The following is a 27,932-nucleotide window of genomic DNA, read 5'->3' as shown; positions in this document are numbered from 1 at the left end:
TCACTTGTTTAAATCTGATTTGAATAATTACAACAGACAATGACAGTCAATGTGCAATGAAGGAAATTTGGCCAAGGGATCGGTATTAGCCCACTCTTTTCCGGTTTCCAACAGTCGAGCATACGGGGTCAAATGTCCCTTTCGAACGAGACACAAAATTACCGCTATGTTATTTCATAGAAACCTTGATCTATTATAATAAGATTGTGGTAATCTTTTTCATAAACAATAGGTTGGATATTATATCATACATATAGCTCATAAACAACTTCTAATTGTGATAAACAGATTATGTCAAATAGTTTTCTCTCCAGCTGTTGTAATCTCTCTAACGTGTCTTATTCTACTACATGATTCTTAAATCTATTCCACTTTCTCAAACGATAAAATTGCCACTGAAAATCATAGGAATGCGTACATTATCTTCTATTAAAGGGACACTTGCGGCATTTTGGAGGTTTGATTTTACCTTTCAATATATGTAAATAGTGTTCAGAAGTACTAGAAATGTACGATATTCGCACAATTCCTTTTACTCACTATTTCTATATATGTCTATTCTATATTTCACAGAGTATCTTAAAATGACGAGACGTCATGGATTTGAGGGCTCAAATTTAGATGGTGAACTGATTGGCTTTGCCAAAAAAAAAACCTTTCTGAGACTTAAGTATGCTTGGTCAAAAAAATGGCGCATCTGCACCTTAATTAAACAGATGAAAATACGGACCTCTTTAATTCCCCCCTTATCGAGTGAAGAGGAGGGCGGGGTCTCTAATTGTCTGTAGGTATATAATTTTTTTTGTACTCAAGGTCAATTCTGAAGCTCATCTGAGGTATCATTAATATGCATCAGTATACAAAATTTCATCTAAATCTGATTAAAACTGTTGTTGGCATTTTGACCAAGCTTGTCATGTTATCACGTCCTGGTAATTAGACATTGTCGTACTGAAGGGTCCAGTATTGATGCTTTAATATTGTTTTATCGACTATTGATAAAGCGATATTGACAAACACTAATAATTAAATGGGCATTCATTTAACAAATGAAAGCATTAATAGTTCAATGAACCTTTAACGTTTGTATGGAGTGTTTTGGGTGCAGAATTCATTTTTTAGCGAATCCAATCAGAGAATTTGAATTAAATTAATATGTTATTTAAGGAAGACTTAACCACTTCTTGACGATCATTTCGAACTGTTGTTTTCATTCCTGGATTGTGGATTTGCACCAATACATGTATGATGCCCTTCGATTTGTGTGTTGATAGGAACATTTTGCGTTGGATTTGACAAGTAGGGCCTACCATTTTTCAACTATTACAATTATTTTTAGTATATCCTGTTAATTTGTTTTTGGTTGGTTTGTTCTTTGTGCGACAAGAGTTTTCTTTTTTTTCTTTTTTTGTGATGATTGGTAAGATTTTTAATACGATTTTGTACTCAACTATAAGCAATACCTTTTGAAAAACATTTTAGTGTCTGTAGGTTGAGACCAAAGTAATTGTGATCTGTATTGAATATTGTTTTACTCTTTGTTAAGGCGGTTAATATCAAGATAAAGGTATTCTGCGCCTACACAAAGATTAAAAACAAAAAAGTATATCAATGATTACCTTGATTGACTTAGTTTTGTGACTGGGTCGGATTGCCTGAAAGTGCTTGGCACCATCAAACTGTGTTCACTCTCTGACAAATACGACAGAACCTTTTGATGTTTGGACATTTTAGTGTTAATTAGAGCACAGCAGACTACGGCGATTACTCCTCTCGAATTCATGAGACAGCGAGGAAAAAAGACGAGAAGTCCAGAGTAGTAATGGCCGCAGTCGGCTTCCATACAGCACACATATGATATGGTTCGTGAATACTATAAATTGAATACAAGATAGGGTTTATGACCAATCGCTTGTTTTTTAATTATTGAAATCAAAGAGATTGTAGTAATTTAATATATTATTTTCATTACATGATTAAACAGAGACTTTGCAGATTTTTCCACATCCATGACTGCAACATTTCTCATTAGATGAACATTCAGAGTCGTAGATACAGTTAACTCCTGGTACAAATTGACAGGTGGTGAAAATAGGCTCAGTAACCGGGCATTGACCTGAAAATAAAGAAACTCGATAAGATTTATCATAATTGCTGCCAAAACGTGGAATTATCACGACAGTTAGTCTGAAAAAGACAAATTTACACAGGTGCACATGTGCTAAGTGAACTGAGAAGAAGTTGACTTCGCTGGAATCCGCGAATACATAAATCATTAGTAAAAAACTAGAGAATTAATTTATGTCTTACATGATAAAGTCTTGTGACCGGAAGTTCATAATTTGTTCTTTGTCGATACCGGAAGTAGTAAAAGTATAACATGTACGAGCCAGTTTGAAGGGTGTTGCTTATCTTTACTTATGCCGTTAAAATACACAATTAGGAAGTAGGCCTAAACATGTTAATTCACTTACCTTTGTGCATTTGTTGAACAGTTGTTTTACATACTCGACCGCATCCTTCTGAACAGCACTTCTTACCTTAAATAAATTGTTGTGGATCGAAATGAGCTAATTATATTTTCAATTGATAATTAAATATTCCAGAAAGGTAAGATAAAACAACACTTTCATTGCTTTTCATTGTCTTGGCTTCGCAAAAATTAACATGTCCATTTAATTGGGAGAAAATCGTCCTATAAACTCTTGAATACGTCTCGATTTTGATAAGGGAGTTTGGTTAAGACGACGATATCTTTTAAAGATCACTAACATTCGTGGTATAAAGTAATCTGCAATTTGAAGCTAGTTGTTTAAAAAGAGAACGAACAATTTAAGTTAAGTTCATGATGTCTTACCTGTTCCACATTCCGAATCACTAATACAGTTTATACCTGGTCTAAATACACAAATACCAGCTAAACCACTTGATGGTGGACACGCACCTTCTATATTTCTACATTCACCTAGATAGACACAATATTAACAACATGTCGTATTATTTCCAATCTTATAAAATTCCCAAGTGGTAAAATTTTCATGAAATAAATCTACATAAATTTACAATTAATGAAATTCCCAATTGATAGAATTTCCAATTTACAAAAATACAATTTTAAAGTTATGAAATTTCATTTTTTTAAATTTGGTATCAAAACATTGTTGCTATTGCTAGATATAATTTATCTAAATAAGTTATAGGCCTACTCACCAATAACTGCCAGACCTAAAATAGAAAGTAAATATTTACAAATTAAAAGGACAGTGTCGACAAATATTTGTCAAATTGATATCTAAACTTCCAAGATACGTGTTTGATGAATATTAGCCAAATTGGGTGCCATTTTTTTTAATTTTAAAAGTGATACGGATTGGATTCTATCAGCTGGTATAGCAAAGATAGACCACTATATCATCATACAAATATTAATTGTTCTTAATCACTGAAAAACGAATCTACTTTCCAAAATATAGTTTTACCTGTGAACACTAGACAAACTGAGATTAACCCCTTCATGTTAGTGTCTTCAACCTATCTGATTAGGTTTGTTAATATGGAGCAATGTTTTAAAATCAGGTTATCTTAGACACTCCTACTGGTACAATCCCACTAGTAATATAAAAATCTTATTGAAAATTGGAATGGTGCAAATTCATGCTATCAGTGTCCCCAATACACATACAATTTTTACAATCCCTTGAACGAGATTCTGATGACAGCTCATATATAAAGATGATAATCGTTGCCTCTTAAAGTAATAGTAATTGCAGCCCATTAATGAAATTACTCTTGTAACTCTTTGAAATCGATTGTATTTCATTTAGAGATGTCGATTTAAATCAATGATTATATCCGATTAAACATAAATGATAGAGAAATTATAACAAAGGAAAACAAGTGGCCCATTTAAGAGATGATTGTACCTCACCCAAAAAATGGACGAAAAAGTTTTTTTGTTAATTTTCAATTCTTCTACATGTTCTTTTTTAAGAATTATTTTATGTAAACAGAGTACTTACTCGTTATCAATAAGACACAAGACCAAATTAATGATGACTGCATGTTTAAAGTAATTGATTCTCTACAGAATTCTGCACTAAACAATATTGTTTTATACTGATCATAAATGTCATGTACCAATAGTTAATTCACGATAAAATCAGATAGGTCTTTCATTACGGGTAAAATGGTTTTATATCCATATTCGATAGGATGTTTGTTATATTCCGGAAACTATATCATATTATCTTGATTACATACGATGTCATAGTGTACCTTAAAAGGTTTGATTTTTCCCGTGATAAACACAGTTCAGTTCTGATATAAAATATGACAAGTTCTGGGTACAGGCCCGTAGTCAAGTTTGATTTTCGGAGGGAGAATAGGATGTATAGTGTTTAGTTGCAGTAATAGTATTGGTCGGTTGCCAGAATGCAGGGGGTGGGGGTCCATTTTTTTGCGAGGTCATAGTACCACCCTTCCCTTTTGAACCCCTGTAGCTACGGGCCTGTCGGGGTGACTTTACGTTAAATATCATAGTAGCCATAACGGGGAAAAAAGTAGCTCAAATGGGAATTAGCTCAAACACCATTTCACCGTCATGGTCACAAATCTTCGAAATGAAATAATGAAATGAATTTTACGTCTACTTTTCTGGTAAATCTTCGAAACGTCAATCAAAGTTTGAAGGTCGCGTAAAAGGAATCAGGAACGGCAAAAAATATTCGCTCAAAAAGTGACAAGTAACGATGTTTCAGAGAGGATTAGTGACTATGACAGTCTATCACTATGATAATTATCATATAAATAATAATAGTATGACTTTCATGGTTCTTTACTTCATTAAAACCTTGAACATCAAATATCTCCTTCATTCCTACTTCAAATTCTAATTTTCATACTAAAAATTATCTTGGCTAAGGTTGCCCTACGACATTGGATATTACCATATGAATTAGGAACACAAATCGGACAGAAGTTTGGTTATATGACATTGATATGGAATATTCTTAAGATAACCAAATCCAATAGCACAGTTCCTAATTAAAAGCCTTTATAATAGTCAATTTATGTGATCATTAACCTTCAACTTGAATGGCAGATCGTCTTTTGAGATAGGAATAAAAAGTGAAAATGATTTTGCGTCAATATTCATTAGTTATGCACGACTGGTAGAACCACCCAACAGATCAAGTTTATGGAGGGATAGGGTACCATGGGTTCGATACAACTATTATGATTATTCTATCAACTGTGGTGAAGAATACGTAAGTCTGCAAACTTTCAATCAAACTAATATATATTGCAACGTCTTCATCAAATACTGTATTGTGAAATATTCCCATGTGACAAACTGCTCGATGGCGTATGTAATATATATTATTAATAGTTAGTATTGTTAACCACGTAATACTTTCTAATAACAGCGCTTTATGTTCATGTCGAGTCACAATCTTTTCATTACAATTCACAATCTTCTCGTTAAAATTCACAATCTTCTGGTTACAATTAACAATATTCCCGTTACAATTCACAATCATCTCGTTACAATTTGCAATCTTCTGGTTACATGAATTATAATCTTGTCTAGTCACAAAATATAATCTTCTCTTGTCAGAAGTTATGCTCTTCTCTTATCACAAGATATAATCTTCTCTTATCACAAATAATAATCTTCTATTGTCACTAATTATAATCTGCTCTTGTCATGAATTATAATCTTCTCTTGTCACAAATAATAATCTTCTATTGTCACAAATTATAATCTTCTCTTGTCATGAATTATAATCTTCGCTTGTCACAAATTATAATCTTCTATTGTCAGAAGTTATAATCTAGTCTTGTCACAAATTATAATCTTCTCTTGTCATGAATTATAATATTCTCTTTTCACAAGTTATAATCTACTCTTGTCACAAATTATAATTTTCTCTTGTCACGAGTTATCAATGTGATAATCTAATATATCTCCAAGCATAGTATTTTCTTCCAACAAATTAATGTATTTTCTTCCAAGAAGTTATAATCTGCTCTTTTCACAAGTTATAATCTTCTCTTGTCACGAGTTATAATCTTCTCTTGTCACAAGTTATAATCTTCTCTTGTCACGTGTTATAATCTTCTCTTGTCACGAGTTATAATCTTCTCTTGTCATGAATTACCATCTGTCACAAGTTATCATTTACTCTTGGCACAGATGATAGAATTATAATCTTCTCTTGTCACAAATTATAATCTTCTCTTGTCATGAATTATAATCTTCTCTTGTCACAAGTTATAATCGTCTCTTGTCACAAATTAGAATTCTCTCTTGTCACGAGTTATAAATGTTATAATCTTCTCTTGTCACGAGTTATAATCTTCTCTTGTCATGAATTACCATCTGTCACAAGTTATCATTTACTCTTGGCACAGATGATAGTATTTTCTTCCCACAAGTTATATTCTACTATTATCACAAGTTATAATCTTCTCTTGTCACCAATTATCATGTGCTCTTGTCACAAGTTATAATCGTCTCTTGTCACGAATTATTATCTGCTCTTATCACAAGTTCTAATCTTCTCCTGTCTCCGGTCACGAAGTATAACCTTCTCTTGTCACAAGTTCTAATCTTCATTTGTCACCAGTTCTAATCTTCTCTTGTCATAAGATTAAATCTTCTAATGTCATAAGTTATGCCCTTCTCAAACTTATCAATACTTAAAAACAATGTGATTAGGATCATATCGTATCTTTGGAATCTTCCATTTCAGGTACCATATATAGCTGATCAGAAATATTGGTGTGGTGTATGTGGAGATCCATTGAATGGTGCCCAGTCGCATTTATATGGAGGAAACTATGTGAGACGGTATATCATATCTCGAAAATATCCAAAAGGCTACAAATTCATATCAGTGACGGTAGAAACAAACGTGCGACAGGGTTTATTTGAATTTTTCATTTGTCCCCATGAGTTTTCCAGTGTGGCTGTAAACCATAGTTGCTTTGAGAATCATCGGTTAAAGATTAAAGGATTTGGTGATGTATATTACGTCATTAATCCTGGTGTACATAAACTAAGATTAGTCATACCGACTGATTTCCGGTGCAACCATTGCGTCTTGAAATGGAGATTTCTTACAGGTATGCACTTATCATGACATTCTTTTTGAAAGCACTGTTAGATATGAGCTTATTCATTCATGAGCACTCTTGGCTACTCTTTGGTGTTAGAGGAAAGTCTCATAATTAACTGGATAAACTAACAAAAAATATTTTGTGTAAAATGAAATGTGACATATAACGATAACGGATGGTCGTAAAGCTGTGACATTATTCATTTTTCTTGCACCAAAATTAGTCGTGATTCCTACATTTCCAGAAAACTTGATTATGACCTATGGCAATCACCACTTGATGTATAAGGTATTGCGTTAGTGCGTCTTTAATGGACAATTTTCTTCTGGAACTGCTGGAACCACAGACGCCCGACAGGGGATTTTAAATCACTTTAGATAGTCGAGGAAATCGTATGAACCAAAAGCGGAGTCGGTCATTAAAACTTTTTAGATATTTGATTATGTCACTAACGTACGAGGCAGCCATAGCTCAAACTTACGTGTTATACAAACATAATATAGCTACTGCCAATCTGTTTTGTCATTTGAGACCTTGTAATATGTTCAATAATGTATGAAGCCATATTGTATTCCTGCAATGAGAAGAGTGTTACTTAGCAACTATCAAGGAAAATGACTGAATTTCTACTGACAATTTATGAGTGTCTGTTCCTGAGGAAGGGGGAATTTGTGCTTTTGAAAAATGACTTCCTGGGTTTTTTTCTAAATCAGATTATCGTTTTGCTTGCTTGGCAACGTCTATAAGATTGACGATCCGGCTAACTACACATTTACGTTTGAAAAGTTTAGTCAAAAATCCATTCAGAATTATTCTGTAAGGGACCAAAATTGTTTCTAAAAATTTCCGGATAGTTTGAAAAATAGTCATACTATTTAAATTTATATATTTCAGCGAATTATTCAAGATACTGTTACAGCCACCCTGTTAGAAGAATGTGTATACATCCAGAAGAATACATAAACTGTGCTAATATAGCTATAGGAACAAACTGGACATCGTCATCGCTAAAACATCTCTGAAGAATATGAAAGAAAGCCTCAAGACATTGCTGAACTAGGGGAATTGTGACTTAATCAGGGGACTGTGAATTCCAAGATTTCAGTTAAGGAGAATTGTCACTTAAAACATCGCTCAATAAATGATTAGGAGAATTTCTGACTCATTGGGATTGTGGAGGTTTTCTAAATTTGTTATGTGTATGGGGAACACTGACAGCATCAATTTGCACGATTTCAATTTTCAAACCGACGTTTGTGGTTCCTGCAATTCCATTAAATATAAGTGTTTGACGTCAATAATCGCGAAATATGCTTTATCACATAAGGCCTTTCACGCATGATTGAAAATTGAAATGTTGTATATTGATGCTATCAGTGTCCCCAATAGACGAATATTTTTTAGAAAACCTCTTTACAATCCCTTTAAGACCTCAATTAAGAGATATTGACATTTGAAGAGATTGATAGTAAAAATATTTCTTGACTCTGATCACAGAAAATTGCGTATCATAATCTGCTAGTTGTTGGACATGATGTTTCATGTCAATACTTCTCTTGAGAACTACAACTTGTGTCATATCCTTGATAAAGACGAAAGCATCATCGTCGAAACGTCGCGTGTTATTCATTAAAGTAATTGTTATCCATATAATTGTGTCCAGTTACTTCAAAGATGGTTTTTTTAAGGGCCCAATTTTTTTTCTTGAAAAACAAATATTTACGTTATGAAAATTATTTAATGTACATGACATAAAATACAGATACAATGATATTTAATAATAGCAAGAAAATACAAAATAACTTTAAAATAAATTGATGGTGTTTCAGAAAACTAAAATATGCCCCCAGAAAAGGTTAAGAGATGTGTATATCTTTCTGAAGCTGGGGTTGATAAAATGGGTGATGGGGGTGGGGCAGTGAATACATGGGTAAAAAAGGAAAGCACATATTGACACATATCTTAACACACATACTCAAAATTTTAATTGAAGATCAGATTTAGCTCATAATGGATACTCTTTGTGTTATCAATCAACAGAATTTTAAACATGAAATCATTGGTATTTGTTGGGGCTAAAGTTTCATTCATTTCGTGGATAAGCCAATTTACATTCCAATAAATGAATACACCTCAGAAAACCAATTTCTCAAAAGTCAATAATGTTATTTTTTGTAAACAGTATACGTCAACACAGTATTCATCAATTATAAAAGACAATATCTGCAGAAGACAATAGAAATATGTTGACTGAAAACATCAATATAACGACATGAAGCCTTAAAAAAATATACAAAGATATAGACTGTACATGAACACAAAGCAAACTGATTGAATAATAAATATTGGTATAATGAAGCACTATTGTTTGAGTATTTTCATCATTGGTTCATTACTTATGCAAAGAGCATTGTAAATTACTTTACTAATTGGGTTTCAAGTATTGTATACATTTACTTAGCCTATTCTCTTACTTCTTTACCTACTTCAACTGTTATTAGATAATGGTAAACAACTGTTAGACATTCTAAAACATGAAATTACAAGACTGACTCAAAAGCTTCTACATTTCTTAACTCTCTTGATATTTTAAATAACTTGCAGACTCTTAGAATGACGTATTACAATATTTACAAGAATGTCTTAATATAAAATAATCAGTAGTTTAAGTAGTTAACATGTACAAGTAAGTGTCTCAAAATAGATGTTAACTAAAAATTGAATCAATAAAATCAAACTTGTCATGAAATCAATTATCACATTAAATATTGCAACTTATAAAAAAAATACATAGCATACTGTATCATATGAATACAACAGAGACTGGAGAAAAAGCTTACATATTTGATATTTGTCCTTTGACACATTTGGTATTTGGTATACATGTTCATATTGGAAGCGATAATGCATCTAACATTTAGGTCAATGTTCTAATGAGGATGATTTTCTGGCCCATGACATACTACCCTGCATTCAAATGGCAACATTATGACGCAAATTGTATTTTTTTTAATGAATGAATCCTATTATGAATAAGAAACTATTGAATGTTGGGTGACTGTCAATGAATCCATCTAAACAATCTTTATCTTAATATGAAATTAGAAATAGCTGAGACCAGGGTAATGTGAGTGGTAAATGCAAGGGAAGTAATCAAAAACAATATAAATTCTGAGCTTAAAATTGAAATAATTTTTATGAACATAAAACATGACTCATATTAAATATGCTTTTCTAATGACTTTATTTACAAAATGCAAATTGACAAACCACTTTTACAAAATCAGAAGAAAACAGCCATGTCTTTTACATGAAACACAATAAATTATTAAACATTTCTTCTAAAAAACGAAAATGATGACAGCTCTGGGTTCTAAACAAAACAAGACTACATCAAGACAAAACAATTGTTTTTATTTGCATTTTTTTTGTTTTCGTTTATCAAAAATACCATCTGTGTCACAACCCTGTTTCAAATCATTCATTAATTAAATCATGCGAAAAGTCTCTAAACAACAACTATACTAGAAGAAAAGATAAGACTGAGATTTGATCCCATGACAATATTTATTATTATTATTAGAGTTAGTTATAGAAGTGATCATGACTTGTGGTAGTTGGTCTTTCAGATCTATTGGTGGTCCTGTAAAAAAAACAAATGGGGAGTAAAAACATTTAGAGTGTACGCACTACTTTTCTGAACATTTTCTGACTTTTTTTACATGAAAATTTTAATACTTGCATATATTTAACATAAGATTAGAATCAGCAAGGTGCTTTCATATTAACTATATCAAATTCAAACCTAACCAAGACCTTGATTAAAATCTTCAAATTGAATTTTCAAGCTCAGTATTGAATTAGTTGGCACATCTATTGGTAGGATCATTGTAACAAGCCATAGGCAAAAAAGATACGCCCAAATCACCCAATAGATTTTCAATATATATCAAGGGCAGTAACTCTGTAAAGAGTTATGGTACAATGTGTTATAACAAAGTTATATGAACTGCTTTGGATGTACATGTACTGTTATTAGATCTACCACTTATAGTTAGATAGTTATAAATCATATAGAATATACTTACCATATTCAATTGATTAATGAAATCTAAACTATCATGTTTAAACTTGAACATCATGTGACTTAACATCACCATTTTGTTGTACAGCTTTCTGTTGGGTCATTTCAGCTTGCATCTTAGCTAACATCTGCTGCATTCTTTGAATCTGCAAATATGCCAATTTATCATTAACTCTTTAATATAAACAGTTATCTCCCTTTCAATATACTCTTGCAAAATTCCAAGGTGAGGCTCAATAAGTGAGTTTTGAACAAGTTCTGTCTATTTCAATTCTAAGCATCCATTGAACACTACAAAACCTATAGTACGGTAAATTATAATACTTTCTTTCCTTTTTCCACCATTTTGAACTCTGTATTCACCTTCATCTTCTGAATGAGGAACACATTCTTGTTCAAATATGATTTTACAGTTTATTCTATGAATATTTTTAGACAACAGAACTCACCAATCAAGCCCCTCCCAAGATGTTTAATTCTTTTTGTTTACTCCCCTTGTAAATGTCAAAATACATGACTATCTCTGATCTATGCCATAATTTTTGTGTAAATGGGGTATGAATGTTCTTGACTCAACTCTAATTCTGTTCAATTTTCATAAACTTTTGCTTACCTCAGCCTCTTTATCACGTAGTTCCTTTTCTTTATCAGTATCTTGACTATCAGGACGACGAGCACGACTAAAAATAATATAATATATCTCAATATAAAGCACGATTATAAATAACCTATCAAAAAATCTCTTAATACAAATCATGACTCAATATCAAATGTATATAAATAATATAACAAATAGCAAAAAAATAATCATTTTACAATTTAGACAAGAACACATATTTTCTAACCATGAAAGTTTTTGCTACAACAGTTACAATAGAATGCCCCCTGGTTTTTGTACGTGTAAGTTCTATAACACTATCCTCATAAGAATTCTTACTATAAAAATAATAGATATGAAATAATAAATAAAAATATTAGAAAATAGAAAAAAGTTATTGACTGCAAACCCAAGATGTAAATATATAGTAAATATATGAAATGAGATGTATATGTTGAAATAATGAAAAGATATGTACTGCATACAAAGAGACCAATGTAAAGAAGATTAGAGGCAATATCAAGCCTAATTTTATGTTTTAAAGCTCACCTAAAATCCAATAATTTTCTAACAATTTTCTAATGTAGTAATTTAGGGGCATGGTTTAATGTAAGCCTTATCATTTTTTAATTTCCTAAATCATGACCAAGAAATAATTAAAAAAATTCTTCAGTTTAAAAAATTGGCAGTGAAGTATATTACAATGGTTACATGTCATTCAACCGCACAGGATCCCTTCTGATGACCTTCAACCCTTTTTCCTATATTTCATATTGTCTTTTGATTTACTTTTTGAGAGCTACCTTAAAAATCTTAAATTTAGGCCAGTTATATCTATATTGTATGATGTGCAAGTGATACAAGTTATATGTATGATAATAGCTTTATAATGTATGATTTATGACTAGAGTTATATTATGTATGATTATGGCTTCAAAGTATGATAAAACAAAGATAATAAACTCTTATATGAATATTTTGACTTCTATCATGTCATTTAATTTTGAACCTTTTTTAATAATTTTTTTAAAAAAGTCGGAGAATTTTTTTCAAACTGAATATAAGTCCTAGTCTGCTTCACTTTGGACCGTTTCATACTTAATTATAGGTCCAAACCTTGACTATTAGAGTCTAGCTTTGAACAATGAAATGCCTTCTCAGTCAGAGGATGAAAAACCCAGGAGAATTGTATGAAGCAGGTTAGTGAAGTAGACTGTAAAAGGACAAGATGACATGTAAGAGTACATTATCTTTATCTATAATGATCATGGTATAGTAAGATAATGAGAAATACCAGGACCAATTATCATGCTTACCACAAATCAAAATATCAATATACCAGAGCAGGGTAGGATTGGAAATAAAAAATACAATAAAAATATCAATTTTAACCATACCCAGGTAAAGTTGAAAAAAAAACAACGTTAAACAGTCATTCTGTGAAATTGTGTGTATAAATTGAGCATTCATCCATAAGTTTTGCTTAGTTCACTATTTGCAAGACATCTAGTTTTCATTTTCATTCATGCCATTCACATTTGTGTGTGTACCTCAAAATGTGATAATATAATATTTTGCATTATATTTGATTACGCTTGGCATAGAATTCTGCTTTTATAAATATAAGCATGTGAGTCTCAATCACCTATTGGTATATCCATCATTTCATAATATTTCTTAATAAACAACACCTTTAACAACATGGCCTATTTCCATTCTCAATATACTTGTTTCTGATAGAGCTTTATTTCTATTCCAGAGTACTTTTTAGAATGACAATCTTATGTCTAGTTTGTATAAAACATAAAAAGAAAAGTGAGGAAAGCCTAAATATTTTGACTTCATTTCACATTACAAACGTTGTATTTTCATTTTGAAAAGTAATACATGTAGGTGAAATTGAGATTTATTTTTCTTGAAGGGCAACCATTAAGATAATAATAAAGTGTATTTATAAATAAATGATTTCTATAACTATAAGTCAAGGCATGCTTAAACCTATAACAACATCAATTTAAAGTTTTTAATCTCTAATCTACTTATAGACTATTATGAAATGATGGATATTACAGCTGAAATAAAGACAAACAAGAAGACTTCTACCAAACAAATACAACATGCTTCTTTTAAAGGTCACTAGAAATACTTTTGAATTCTATTTTCTGATAATTCGATCTTTTACTGGGAAATTATCAAAGACGAACAATTTTGTCTTCAAATTCCAGATTCTAAACACATCTCCATAACATAACAAATGTTTCCATAAGCACTCACATTTAAATTGTTTTAATTAACTTCATAAGGTGAAATTATTATTTTTGCAGTGAAAATTTGATATTTCTCTTAAAAATTGTCCTCCCTTGTTCAAAAAACATTTCTAATGACCTTTGATATAAAATACTAATTATAACAATACATAATAAAATACAGTACCTGGACTTTTTAACCGGTTCCCCAGTAGCTAGTTTCTCAGCACGATAATTCTCATAATGTATCTCTTGTGTTACTTCTTGTAAATCTTGCATGTGGGTGCTGAAGTGAGAATGACAAATTCGTTCTTGACTAATTCTTTCAAATAACAGTTACAATAGAGTGTAATTGGAGGAAAATGTCATTTATAATGGTCATAACTTAATCCTTATCCCTGTTTTATAGAATGTCTCTAAACCTGTATACAGCTATTTAAATATTACACAAAAATTATGTCAGAAGGGTTTTTAAAATATCATAAACTTTTACCATTGCTCAATCGGGTTGAGGTATCTCAGGGAGAAATATGCCAAAGGAGCAGCTGGTGGACAGAATATAAGGAGTCTAACTTTTTATTAGATCAGATAACAGACAATGAAAATCCTGTATTTAAATGGGAAGAATAACTCACATTAACATGGTCCTTAATTTAATAAAATCACAATGTTCAGGATTCTCCACTTCCACAACACCCCAAGGATACATTCGACCTCTAACCTTTCGACCTTTCACCTCTATCACTGTGTTAGCACCAATAACAGCAAAGGGAACAGCACTCTAAATTGAAGAGTAAAACATAAAATTATGATAAAGACAGTTATTTAAACAAATTATGGATAAATAAATCTTACGAGATCAAGTTATAAGGATAGATCAATCAAAAATATAGACTAAGTAATCTAGACTAGAATTTCAGTTAGTTTTATTGCTATTGATATATCAAGACACAGTATAATTAAATTGATGTGGTTATTATTTTTTACCTTCAGCTGTCTGCATTGTTCTTTATAATCTTCATCTTCATCAGAATCACAATCTGGCAGTGGATAGATATTGATACCATATTCATCTATCTGGTCTAATATCTAAAATATTAATATAGAGGATAGATATTGATACCATATTCATCTATCTGGTCTAATATCTAAAATATCAATAATAATATAGAGGATAGATATTGATACCATATTCATCTATCTGATCTAATATCTTTAATAATAATATAGAGAATAGATATTGATACCATATTCATCTATCTGGTCTAATATCTAAAATATTAATAATAATAATATAGAGGATAGATATTGATACCATATTCATCTATCTGATCTAATATCTTTAATAATAATATAGAGAATAGATATTGATACCATATTCATCTATCTGATCTAATATCTTTAATAATAATATAGAGAATAGATATTGATACCATATTCATCTATCTGGTCTAATATCTAAAATATTAATATAGAGGATAGATATTGATACCATATTCATCTATTTGGTCTAATATCTAAAATATTAATAATAATATAGAGAATAGATATTGATACCATATTCATCTATCTGATCTAATATCTAAAATATTAATATAGAGGATAGATATTGATACCATATTCATCTATCTGATCTAATATCTTTAATAATAATATAGAGGATAGATATTGATACCATATTCATCTATTTGGTCTAATATCTAAAATATTAATAATAATATAGAGAATAGATATTGATACAATATTCATCTATCTGGTCTAATATCTAAAATATTAATATAGAGGATAGATATTGATACCATATTCATCTATCTGGTCTAATATCTAAAATATCAATAATAATATAGAGGATAGATATTGATACCATATTCATCTATCTGATCTAATATCTTTAATAATAATATAGAGAATAGATATTGATACCATATTCATCTATCTAGTCTAATATCTAAAATATTAATATAGAGGATAGATAACTGACATCAATACCAATTTTGATGAGTGTGAAGGATGGCTAATATTAAATTATATCAACTGTTAAAATGAATAACTAAAGATTTGTATCCTTAACACTAACAATAACCAGAAAAAATCAAATCATAAGGAAATGTATGTCATACCTTCCGTTTTAAAGTTTGAACTTCCTGTTTAGTTAAAGTATCAGCTTTGGCTATAACGGGAACAATATTAACTTTATGATGTACAGCTCGCATAAATGCAATGTCAAGTGGTTTCATCCTGAATCAAAATAAACATGCCATAAAATACTCGATTAAATGTATACAGAGTTATATACTATATCTGATGTTGACTTCAGCAATTCAGAGTGGCATTAGGTGTTAGTACGGCTTGCATATAAAACATAGATTCTTGTCTATGTAGACTCTCTTAAAGGCATAGCCAGTGCCAATGAACCCATATAACCCAGATATTCTGGATTTTTTTATATCTAATTTAATCAATGTGCTAAACTAAACGGTTGGTAACTACATTAAACATAGTTCATTTAAATAAATAACTGTGAAACAAATAGTAAAAGAAAAACCCCATACCCATGTCCTGATGGATTGATGAAATAAAAACAACAATGGACTCTATTATCTACTATATGTCTTCTGTTTAAACCACTTTCATCATTGAGATATCTTTCAAACTGATCATCAACATACTGGATAATAGGTTTAAAACTGTAAAAAAACATAATTAGAATATCATTATTATTATGCTGTGTCTGAAGTAAAATTTCATTTTTTACGAATAACTTATACAATAACTTATACAATAACATAACAATAACTTTTTTGAAAGACTAACTTTCTTTTTTTCTAGGACAAACACCAATTAACTTGAATCATCTCCAGTTTTAAAAGTCCCTACCCAAGTTTTCAAGTCCCAACCCCAGTTTTCAAGGCCAAATTCCAGTATCAATGCAACCCTGCTGATTCAAAAGATTTTGCACTATACGTACCAGTCATCAGAATTTAATGAATCTCCAAATCCAGGAGTATCAACTACTGTTAATCTTAATTTAACACCTCGTTCTTCAATCTCAACAGTAGAAGCATCAATCTTTACTGTTTGTTTGATTTTCTCTGCAATACAAACAGGTAACATTTTTATGGAAACGGAATAAATCATATTTGTTGTGCATTCTACCATTACTCAGTGGATAGCATGCATTGTGGCATTATCATGTCATGCCATGTCCTTGGGATATTCTCTTGTCATATGAATAGTAAGAGGTAGTGGTATATCTTACCTAATGCTGTGGGAATATGACGTTCTGGATATAAATCAGTTAAAAATAAACTATTGACTAGAGTTGATTTTCCTAAACCAGATTCACCTAAAATTAAGAAATAGATAAGACCTCACTTAATTAATGTATTAATATCTAAATCAATTCAAATCTTCATTAGTATTTTTAATTTAATCAAAAATCTAATGTAAGAGGGTGTCATTTCAATTCAATGTGACCTATGAACTCCATATTCTGTGTCCATATTGAGACCTTGAGGCAATATATTCAAATTTGAAATCTTGTAGAAATCTTTAAGGAATCTTATTTGAATAAACACTTCTTTATCATACTCACCCACTACCATTAAAGTAAATTCAAATCCTTTTTTAACAGATTTTCTATGTACTTGATTTGGTAGATTGGCAAAACCAACATAACCAGGTTGTTCTGGGTTCACAAACTGAAAGAAAAAGAAGAAATTTATAGATGTTGTAAATTATTTGTTTGGAATAACTGGACATTTTTTGTTACCATAAAACAAATAATAGAACCCAACGACAAAATAACCTTGCTCCCTTATCAGTAATAGATAGGACCGTTGTTCACTTTATCAAAATAACTTCTTCCAAGGTGTGATCTTTTGCATCCAGAACAACTACTTCCTTAAGAAAACATTCTACTTAATTCTTATTTCCTCATTGAAAACAGAGGAAACAATTCAGATAGCTTATTCAAAGAGAAATATGGAATATTTTAGAAGAGTTTTAGAAGATATATAGCCCAAACAACATAAAGTCTGACAGTATAAATGTTATAAACTATGTTTATGTGATACTTGACACCTATACCATAAAGATATGATATATCAGTCATAGTAGTTGACACATTCTATATAACTATCACTATACCATCTTATCTTTTAGATATTCACTAAAAATTATCATAAATCATAACAATTCAGAGAAAAATCACCAATAATATGAACTGAATTATATTGCTCTTTTAAATGTGAAATGACCACAGTGTAATTGCAATTGCAAGTCATTTTTAACAAATTCAATATCAGTAGAAGAGTAACACAGTTTTCATTCAGTTCTAGATTTTTTTTTTATTTGCCTGTTTTTTGTATATTCACAGTTTTGTAAAACTATTCAATTTCCTTTAGAAATATTAAAACAGAACCTAAAAAACATGCTGTTCTTACACATAGTTTCACACTATCAAATTTGCTTTATATAAACAAATGATTTCGCCTCTTCAAACTAATCAAAGGAGCTTCTTCACTCTATTCAATGTTGAAGTCCAAACTTCAAGATCTATCCAAACTATTTAATGTTATCTGGACTATACTAAAGATTCAAACTATTCTATTTAATGTATTTAAACTATTCTATTTCATCTACTCAAACTATTCTATTTAATGTATTTAAATTATTCTATTATTCAAACTATTCTATTTTATGTATTTAAACTATTCTATTTCATCTATTCAAACTATTCTATTTAATGTATTTAAATTATTCTATTATTCAAACTATTTATATTCTATGTTGAAGTCCAAACTTCAAGATCTATCCAAACTATTTAATGTTATCTGGACTATACTAAAGATTCAAACTATTCTATTTAATGTATTTAAACTATTCTATTTCATCTACTCAAACTATTCTATTTAATGTATTTAAATTATTCTATTATTCAAACTATTCTATTTAATGTATTTAAACTATTCTATTTCATCTATTCAAACTATTCTATTTAATGTATTTAAACTATTCTATTTCATCTATTCAAACTATTCTATTTAATGTATTTAAACTATTCTATTTCATCTATTCGAACTATTCTATTTAATGTATTTAAACTATTCTATTTCATCTATTCAAACTATTCTATTTAATGTATTTAAACTATTCTATTTCATCTATTCAAACTATTCTATTTAATGTATTTAAACTATTCTATTTCATCTATTCAAACTATTTTATTTAATGTATTTAAACTATTCTATTTCATCTATTCAAAATATTCAGTGTATTTAAATAATTTCATCTATACGGTCAAACAAATCAAACCAACCAAGTTGAGTAATAAATTGATGAAAACTTGGCATGAATTCTTAACATTCTATCAGAAATCAGGCGTGTGAAATTTCTTTCTACAGCTGTATGTAACATTATAAAAACATAATATTATGAATCATCATTACAGTGCCAATATAACACACTGTACCAACTCTATAACAAGAATTCTTGGTGGCCTGTATACTTGCCATTTACATTTTGTTGAAGCCAGATTGTGCGTGCACATGTAAGAAATGAATTAAATGGAAACTATTGCGCTCATGATTGAGCCAATGAAGTTGGGCTATGCCATGCAGTGTGCAATGAGGGATAAAGCAACTGTCCAATCTGAATAACTAGATGCTTTTTTCCATGTCCATCATTTCAAGGTACTTTGTACTATGTAAAGCCGAGATAAAGCCCTTAACTGCCAGTTACCAGACTAGTGATCAACTCACAAAGCTATCTTGGCTCCTATACTGACATGTGCTACCCTGTGCTAGGATTGGGTAATATTTTCAGGAACTCTTTCACAGATTAATATCAAACAATACAACACCAGAATATTAAACACAAAATTAAAACTTCAATTAAACTCATTTTCCCTTTGAATAAATAGCAACCAGATACTAGAAAACAGAATTTGAACATTCCTTGGACAATGATCTTATGGACCTTTCGTTCAAATCTATTGATGATTTATGAACATTCATTACATACATTTGTCAAAAACAAACCACTCAACTATATATCAACTAATTTTTAAGGCCATTAAAGTAAATCGATTTGGCTCGGAAATGGAAAATTGCCAATTTACCAATCAATTTGTGATAAACAGCCTGTCCATCTTTCTAAATTTATCTTCACATAAAAATCTAAATTACAACATGTTTCAAATATTTATTGATTTTGACCTAATTCAGTTTTGGTAACAGTTATTTGTATTTAATTGATGGGAGGTAGATATATGTAGCTTTATATGATCAGAAACTGAGCTGATGGTTTCCATTTTTTATCTCATCATATGCCCTTAAAAAAAAATTCTGAACATTTTTGAATTTCAGAACCAAAACCTTTTCTAATAGCATGGCCACCATTTCACAATAAAAACATATGTTCATATGATAGCAAGTTAATTTGTTAATAAGCAGTTTTACACAAACAAAGTTTGATTATTTTTTTAGTGAAAGCAAACCTGAGGGTCATTTTAACAAATACTATTTTCATAATAAGCACCCTTGGTAATATGTCCTTTATCACTTAAGCTAAATTAATTTCAGAAAATAACAATGTGGTGTCAAGTGTCAGACAGGAAGTGCTCAAACTCTGGACTGAAAACGAGGTAATAAAATGCTACAAACAGAATTTTAGTTTAGTTTGTGCTGAATTTTTCATCCTCATTCAAAAGGCATACTTCACAATTCAAAAGTAATACATAGAAATTATGAAAGTGACACAAAAAATGAAATGATGAGAATTTCAAACCTTAAGAAATAATGTAGTAACTACCTCTGTTTCTTTAACAAACTGGCCATATTTATCTTGCTCTGCTGACATACTGCTATTTGATGACAATTTTCTATTCAGTACAGTATTCTTTGGCGTTTTTAAAACAGGACTTGACGAAACATACATTCTCAAAATCAATAACTTTTGACAAGGTAACCTCCAAAAACTACAATAAATTTCCTTAAAAATGCGTCATTCATATGAAGAAAGGAAATATTTCCTTGCACAGGTTGATGCACAAATAAAAGGTGTCCCTTCACCAATAAATATTTAGAAAAGTAGCTCTTGACATTGTTATTTTCACAATGAGTCATACAAACTGATACCACAGTCAACTAAACTAACAACACCAATCGTCTACTCTCTGAATATTAACTAACTTATTTCCATTTTATTGTATCTGATTGAATATTCTATTGAATCAACTTTCTCGATAAATTTAGGACAAGGACATACAACTAGTAAATTTCATTGAAGCAGGTTTTCTCTATAAGTCATATCCTTCTTTAACAGTAGATATTATTGTGTGAGAATTTTTTAAAACCAAACTTCAATTGGTGACCTAAAAAAGCAGCTTTGTTTGCAGACGTCTTTAGGTTGTTTACATCTCCACTTATTTTTGACAACAACAAAAGGTTTACTCAATCATATATGCCTGTCAAACTTAAAGGATTGGTCCCCATATCATATTTAAGCGCAGCTGATAGTTTTCATAATATGTTTACTTCACAAAGTTTAGATTCATTAAATGTAGAACTAGAGTGAGTGTTGGTACTAAAGAATGGCATGCCCATCATTTTGCTACATTTTGTTTTCTTGTGACCCCTATGAAGTACCTATATCAGGGATAATTGGTGTGACACTCCAAAAAGACAATCCACGAGTTTGGTCATGGGAATCTTTTTTTTTCAGAATGAGCAAGTTTCTATTATTTAGAATTTACAGGTCCTACAGGTAAAAAAGGAGTCTGATATGCCCAAAGGCAACTATCAAAATTACTTGTAGCAGAATAAGATCAATTCGTAATTCATCAATCTAACCAGCTGTTCAATTCAAACAATAAATTTATGCAAGAATTTTGCTTTTATTTCATCAGAACACAACTCATACTTCAACACAGTTCAAACTGACATGATAAAAAACTAAAATAAAATATATTTTATTTGATAACCATATATATATTCTTAAAAGTATAGAATTCATTCTAAAACATTACATTCTTGATAAGCAACTTTTTATGAAACTCCTATGAGTAGCACCTAAATAATGATACTTTAACATTCTGAATGAAGCCATTCTTGATACCCACCAAAATTCTCAAGATGATCTTTAATTGCTTAATTAACCTGATATTTCTACTGGTTTATGTAATCATTAAACAAAACTTCTTTTTATTTCACTGTCAAAGGTTTAAACAACAAATTTAAATCATGAAAAGCTTTCTTAATATTGATCTCCTATAAATGACCTTTGAATGAAAAAAAGAGACTTACACTTGAGGTAAATAAACTTCCAGAAATACTTCCAGGAACCACTGGAGCGGGTTCCTCTCCACCACCAGCTGAAAACATTGTGCGCTTTTCAGCTTCACTGACACTGATTTCTTCCGGAGTATCCAGTTTTGTAGCAAATGTTTCAAAATTTGAAAAATTTCAAAAGAATAGATGAATGCAAATGTCTTATAACTTCCAACTGTTTTTACCGCTATTAGAATTCTCAGGCAATAGCAGAAACAAGGTTTATCTCTAGAACAGAAGCCAAGTTTACTGGAAGGCCAAAATAAAGTGTAAAATGAACGTTCTTATCTTAGTTACCCAGACACGTCAGAGAGCCAATAATTGGTGAAGTTATTTAGAACCGACACACTTAACAACATATAGCTTCCAGTCTTTTACATGCAGTTAGTTTCTGCTAGACTTCTGCTAAACAAAGGAATCGTTCTTGCAAATGCACAATAAATGTCAAATTCTGTGCTGGTTTTTGTGTTAAAACATTGAATAGAAATACGATTCCATATAAATTCTGTTAAAGAAATCCTACAAGTAACACAATATCTGAATTTTCAAGTCTGCTACAAATTGCCGTCTGCTAAAAGAAAATTATAAGAGGTCATATGTTCACCACAGTTTTAACACATCTTCCATCTGGCTAATAGTGGAGTACTATAGACACTCACTACATTATTAATGACCTCAACTTAATCATTAACTGTAATGGGAAACCAAACAGTCAAATAATTTAGACTATTCCAATTCAATTTAGTCACTGATTCACTGAACCATAAACTTATAGCCTTTGTAATAATGTTTTCTTTTTGTATTGTGAGCATTCGTGCTATTTATAACATTATGAGATTATACTTAGGTCATTATGCATACCTGATTATCATATGTTATCTGTTAATCAAAGCAATTATCATACTATCATATTATGCATGATAAAGCTTATATTTAAATTACAGCTTATTTTTCAATGCTATGCTTTTTGTTTTTTTCATTTTGGCTATTTCGAATGTTTATTTCATCTAATGAGTTAAGCTTATAACATACAATCAGTTGGAATGAAGTCACTTGACCACATAAAGCAAAAGATTGACGTCAAAAGTCAGACCCCTATCTCTAACTGGGTTTGAGGGAAAACAGACAGTATTACTGACACCTATCAACTAAAATAGACTACCAAAATTTTAAAGGAATATTTCACAGTTAAGATCAGGGTTCTTAAAACAGACATATTTAACAGGTCATGACCAGTTTCTTGTAATTTTTGTTCAAGAAGATTTATTGGATTGGGGATTTGAGAGTAAAAATAAATCCATTCACACTTTTTCACTATATTGTATTTGTGCTTAGTAATGCAAATTCTAGTGGAGAATGCTCCATACTTGAAATATTCTATCGTCATTGAAAATCTTTCAAAATCAAGAATCAGTAGGCTAAAATTAACCAATATTATACAAATCTCTTTTTCTGCTTATTTGTTATTTACAGTCAAAAACCTTATATACAAAAAGAGTTTCTCTAGTGGATGAGTTTAACATTTCAGAACATGGAGTCAAGCATGCTCATTATTTTGCATCTTTTTTTAAATCATACTGTTAATCTGGGAGGAAATGTAAAGACAAACAAGGTCTACATGAGTTCATTTACAAATACCAAATATGTCTAAGACATAAGGGTAACAAACACACACTTAGTAAAATGTTAAATTCTTAATTTAAATATCATGTTTACATTGTACAGATGAAGTACAGACAGATTTACATTTCAGCTCAGTACACCTGTTATCTTCATCTCCTTGTCAATATGTCAAAGAAACCAGACTATTTTAGTAGAAAACAGAACTGGTAAATGTTTTGTCTGTTCTGCAAAGCAAAACTATGGAGAGGTTAACTGACATTATAAAATAAAAAAGGCACTTTCATCTCACAAGGTGCAGAAATTGATCCATTATTTATATGTGTATGTTCCATTGAGGATATGGATTATAGTAATATTTTAGTGAGTTCACACTTCAGATTTAAATCCATAGCACTTTTCAATGGCCTTGTTTTCTGCTATTCCTAAATTGATTTCAGATCTGATTTGATATGAGTACCTGTCTGCTATCAAGCTTACCCACCCACGGCTTTGAATTCTAAACATAGATGTTTCAATCTAATCTAAAGTAATCTACAGAATTCTTATTATAATGACAATGTTAAGATGTAAATATACATATATCTTTACTTAATGTGTCAAAGTTATATTTGAATGACACAAATTGCATTGACCAAAATAATCCAACTATAAATCTAATATATTGTGGTCATTGAGAAAAATCAAATGTTGTCTGAAAATTAAGGAACAAACAATATCTAGAGTTACCTCCCTTTAATTTTTTTTTTTTATTTTTCTGAAAAGTGAACAGCTTTTGATCAAAGACTTTAATTGGCTATTTCAAAAACTGGATTGTTCTGGAATATATAAACGGTTTATTCATTCCCTTTGCTAATGAGTTGTGACCTCTATAAACTAAATGACCAAAAGAAATGGTATCTCAATCAGTGGAGAAGAGGGATACAGAATTGTAGGTTATTTAGTTTGTATCTAAAGCAAACTTGATAGATAACTTGATATATTTTGAACTGTTTGACTGTGGTCTTGTTCTGTACTTCAATAATTATAGTACTTTCCCATGGTTACAGGCTAAAAGTTAAAATCATTGAGTTCATTATCTGAGACTTGGGTTACTTGAAATTTGTCCAAAATCAGTACAAAAACATTGATCTTAAATTTTCTAGTAGACAGTCTAGTAAGCTTACATGTAATCCATATCAGTGCATCAAATATACACTGGTGTAACCTATTTTCGTGGATATAAGGATTCAACACCGAATTTTGTCAAAGTTAAAAAAACGATATTTTTTTTTTATGTCTTAGATGTTTACTCAGATAATCTACAAAATAATTAAAATTGGTTTATTTCGATTTTCTTTATGAATCCTTCACTTTGATTCATATTTCATGAGCAACCAACTCGGCAACGGCGGCAGAATATGGTCCACTTTGTGTTCCATAGAAATTTTCTGCTGACACGGAATCCGCTAGTTGATGACGTGACTTCATTCGTTGGACTACATTCTAGCAGACAGTTGGAATTCCGATTACTGCTTGGGATTATAAGGAAATTCGGCCGATAAAAAATGGTGACGTTTGGTAATAACTGAAATCCACCATTTTGTATTTGTCAAAGTATACATTAATACATTTTACCTTGCTTGAAACTACTGGATTCATTCTACTAGCTGATATTGTAGAGAAAACCCATGTTTATCAAAACAAACTAATGCGGAGGTCGAGCAAGGTCGCTCATGTAAATTATTAATCCTTTCCGGAAATCCATGAATAATAGGTTTCCACGAAATTAGGTTACTTGACTGTATATGATAAGTACAATAAATTCATACATATAGTCTTGGTCGGCGCCATCCCTGACTATAGTCTTGTCAAAAGTTTCACCGACTGGCTGCGGGGCCGCCCGTTTTAGATTATGTCAATGATCACATGCGGATCATGCAATTGAAAGGAAAATGAATCTGATTCGATACTGATGCTCTGTCTTTCAGGTGGCAAATTAATCGGAGACAAATATCAAACATGTTTGATGTGATAAATCCTAATAATCGTGTTGTGGAAGCACAGGCACACACAAGATTTTTATCAAGATTCCAGTCGGTGTATTGCAGTGCTGTTTTTTTTACCTGATTACATCACACCTTTTTTCAGATAGATTATATACAAAAGCAAAATTACAATCTCTTAACACCGAGCCTATCTTTTCTACAGAAAAATATTCTTTTTTATTATAGATTCTAACTTTTGACTTATTGTTTATAAGTTCTGTTGCTGAGAAAAGTTCTACTACAGAAAAGAAATCTTGCCAATCACATTCATAAAGAATAAATATCAACTTAGGCAATCTATCTGAGTAAGATGGGCTCCATGTAGAGAACCAGCAGTTAGTATATTATGATTTGATGAGAAGAAGAAATAATAAATATAGGATAAACCATATGTAGAAATGAGAAAAATGTGTATTGATATAGCACATTAGAAAGTAATAAAGTAGATTTGAGTGAATTTATCTGATCTTCACAGGGATTCTTCTAAAAAATAGCACTTCATACAAAATTGAGTTTTAAATTGAGATTTAGCCATATAAACCTTGGCATTACCATTATGAGCAAATTTCAAATTATCAGCTTGGGGATGGGTGTTATTATTTCTCAGAACGACAAGAACAATTCCTGTTAAATAAATTGTACCCTTATAAATTTCATGAACATTCCCTCTAAATACCATCAAATTAAGGATTTTAATCACAAAATATGATACATCGGGCCTACACAAACTACACAAACTAAGCCGGGGCCTAATATCAAAAAGGAAAAGCATTCTAAAAACTTGTTTCAAAAGAACAAAATAGTTCCCAAAAAATCATTAGACTCATTTGAGCAGATCAAGTCTAAAAGTCGCACACGATGAGTCATTCTGTGTGACAAGAAATTCTGTTTTAAATCTAAACCAAGCCATGTCAAGGTACCAAGAGACAAGTCATAAAAGTATTATTTTGAGATGTTCCCTATCTGTTATTGTCATATCATTTACAGAGTGTTAAGGTTGTCAGTGTCATGACAAGTACTTTGTGTCATCATGGCATACTAATCCATAAGTATGTTACCACGTGTGAAACCACCATAATTTATGATGTACCGGTATTAGGTGGTTTAGGGTACTGTGACAGGGTAATCAAGTACAAAATTAGTGCTTCTTTGTCTTTCAAAGCAATCCAATTCAAAAAATTTTTACAGTTAAAAAAGATACAAGATTCAAGAGCTTGTTACTAGACAGAAATTTCAATCAATAAAGTGGTTGTTCCTAAGAATAAGTATGTTGTTTTACACTACAGTATAATTCTGATAACTATTTTCAAGCATTCCTAAGCTCCTATTGTTTGAGCAAAGGACAAAAAATAATTTTTTGAATTTTTTTCATTATTTTTATGAGAATTGGAATAACAGCTTCAAAACAGTACTGCTAGTCGAAGAATGTCTTTTCGTTGATAAAAATATAAACATGAGCACACATTATGTCTCGAAACTGTTTTATAGACGACACTTTTCAGCCAAAATTTGAGACTTTTTTGGGGTGAAATTTCTTGGAGAGAAGTGTGTTTTCTTTTCAATGTAAACTTACGTAAAACTCCATTCATTTCATTTTATTTGATTTCATTTTCAATTTTTCTTCAAATTTGCTTTTCATTAACAATAGTTCAAAATATTAGATTCATAAAATAAATTTCAGGGTAATTCATTCTTAAACATTGACTCATATTCATACATGTGTACAGGTCAGGAAAAAAAATCTGGAGATTTGCCTTGAAAAATCTGGAGATTGGGTGAAAAGTCGGGAGATATTTCCAAAGCGCGTAAATTCGTGATTTGAAACTCCAAATTGATTGTTTTTTTCTCTTTTTTTTTTCAAATAAGCTTTAAGCCTTGTAAATTAATTAAATTGATCATAGGCCT

General features: G+C 30.6%; 3 protein-coding genes across 3 annotated transcripts; 1 reads left to right on the top strand and 2 right to left on the bottom strand.

The window, feature by feature from the left end:
- Positions 1-1,976: 1,976 nt before the first annotated feature.
- LOTGIDRAFT_159529 (hypothetical protein) lies at positions 1,977-3,516 on the bottom strand (the record flags this gene model as incomplete). The annotated part of the gene is made up of 5 exons (XM_009053823.1): positions 1,977-2,116; positions 2,475-2,540; positions 2,858-2,965; positions 3,211-3,225; positions 3,480-3,516. 5 exons carry the CDS (start codon positions 3,514-3,516, stop codon positions 1,977-1,979), a joined length of 366 nt encoding a protein of 121 aa, XP_009052071.1.
- A 915-nt stretch (positions 3,517-4,431) lies between these two features.
- LOTGIDRAFT_159528 (hypothetical protein) lies at positions 4,432-8,144 on the top strand (the record flags this gene model as incomplete). Its single annotated transcript, XM_009053822.1, has 4 exons — positions 4,432-4,463; positions 5,102-5,267; positions 6,756-7,128; positions 8,017-8,144. 4 exons carry the CDS (start codon positions 4,432-4,434, stop codon positions 8,142-8,144), a joined length of 699 nt encoding a protein of 232 aa, XP_009052070.1.
- Positions 8,145-8,840: 696 nt separating this feature from the next.
- Positions 8,841-22,999, bottom strand: LOTGIDRAFT_231639 (hypothetical protein). Its single transcript, XM_009053821.1, has 13 exons — positions 22,359-22,999; positions 20,077-20,081; positions 17,646-17,751; positions 17,310-17,396; positions 17,019-17,142; positions 16,603-16,737; positions 16,171-16,288; positions 15,038-15,139; positions 14,686-14,831; positions 14,238-14,336; positions 11,820-11,886; positions 11,211-11,352; positions 8,841-10,765 (listed from the first exon to the last, which is right to left on the bottom strand). Exons 1-12 carry the CDS (start codon positions 22,432-22,434, stop codon positions 11,248-11,250), a joined length of 1,170 nt encoding a protein of 389 aa, XP_009052069.1. The 5' UTR covers positions 22,435-22,999; the 3' UTR covers positions 8,841-10,765; positions 11,211-11,247.
- Positions 23,000-27,932: the final 4,933 nt, after the last annotated feature.

Source organism: Lottia gigantea (genome assembly GCF_000327385.1).
Source record: "Lottia gigantea unplaced genomic scaffold LOTGIsca_20, whole genome shotgun sequence".
In the NCBI taxonomy this organism is placed as follows: domain Eukaryota; kingdom Metazoa; phylum Mollusca; class Gastropoda; family Lottiidae; genus Lottia; species Lottia gigantea.
The sequence above is the reverse complement of the archived record's forward strand: the minus strand, read 5'-3'. Positions and strand labels throughout refer to the sequence as shown.

Excerpts from the sequence above, each read along its gene's own strand:
- LOTGIDRAFT_231639 (XM_009053821.1), bottom strand. The coding sequence starts at position 22,434 with ATGTTTTCAGCTGGTGGTGGAGAGGAACCCGCTCCAGTGGTTCCTGGA. Across the intron at positions 16,738-17,018 it reads TCATTAAATTCTGATGACTG|TTTTAAACCTATTATCCAGT; the intron begins GTACGTATAGTG and ends GTTTTTTTACAG. Across the intron at positions 11,353-11,819 it reads TACGTGATAAAGAGGCTGAG|ATTCAAAGAATGCAGCAGAT; the intron begins GTAAGCAAAAGT and ends GCATATTTGCAG.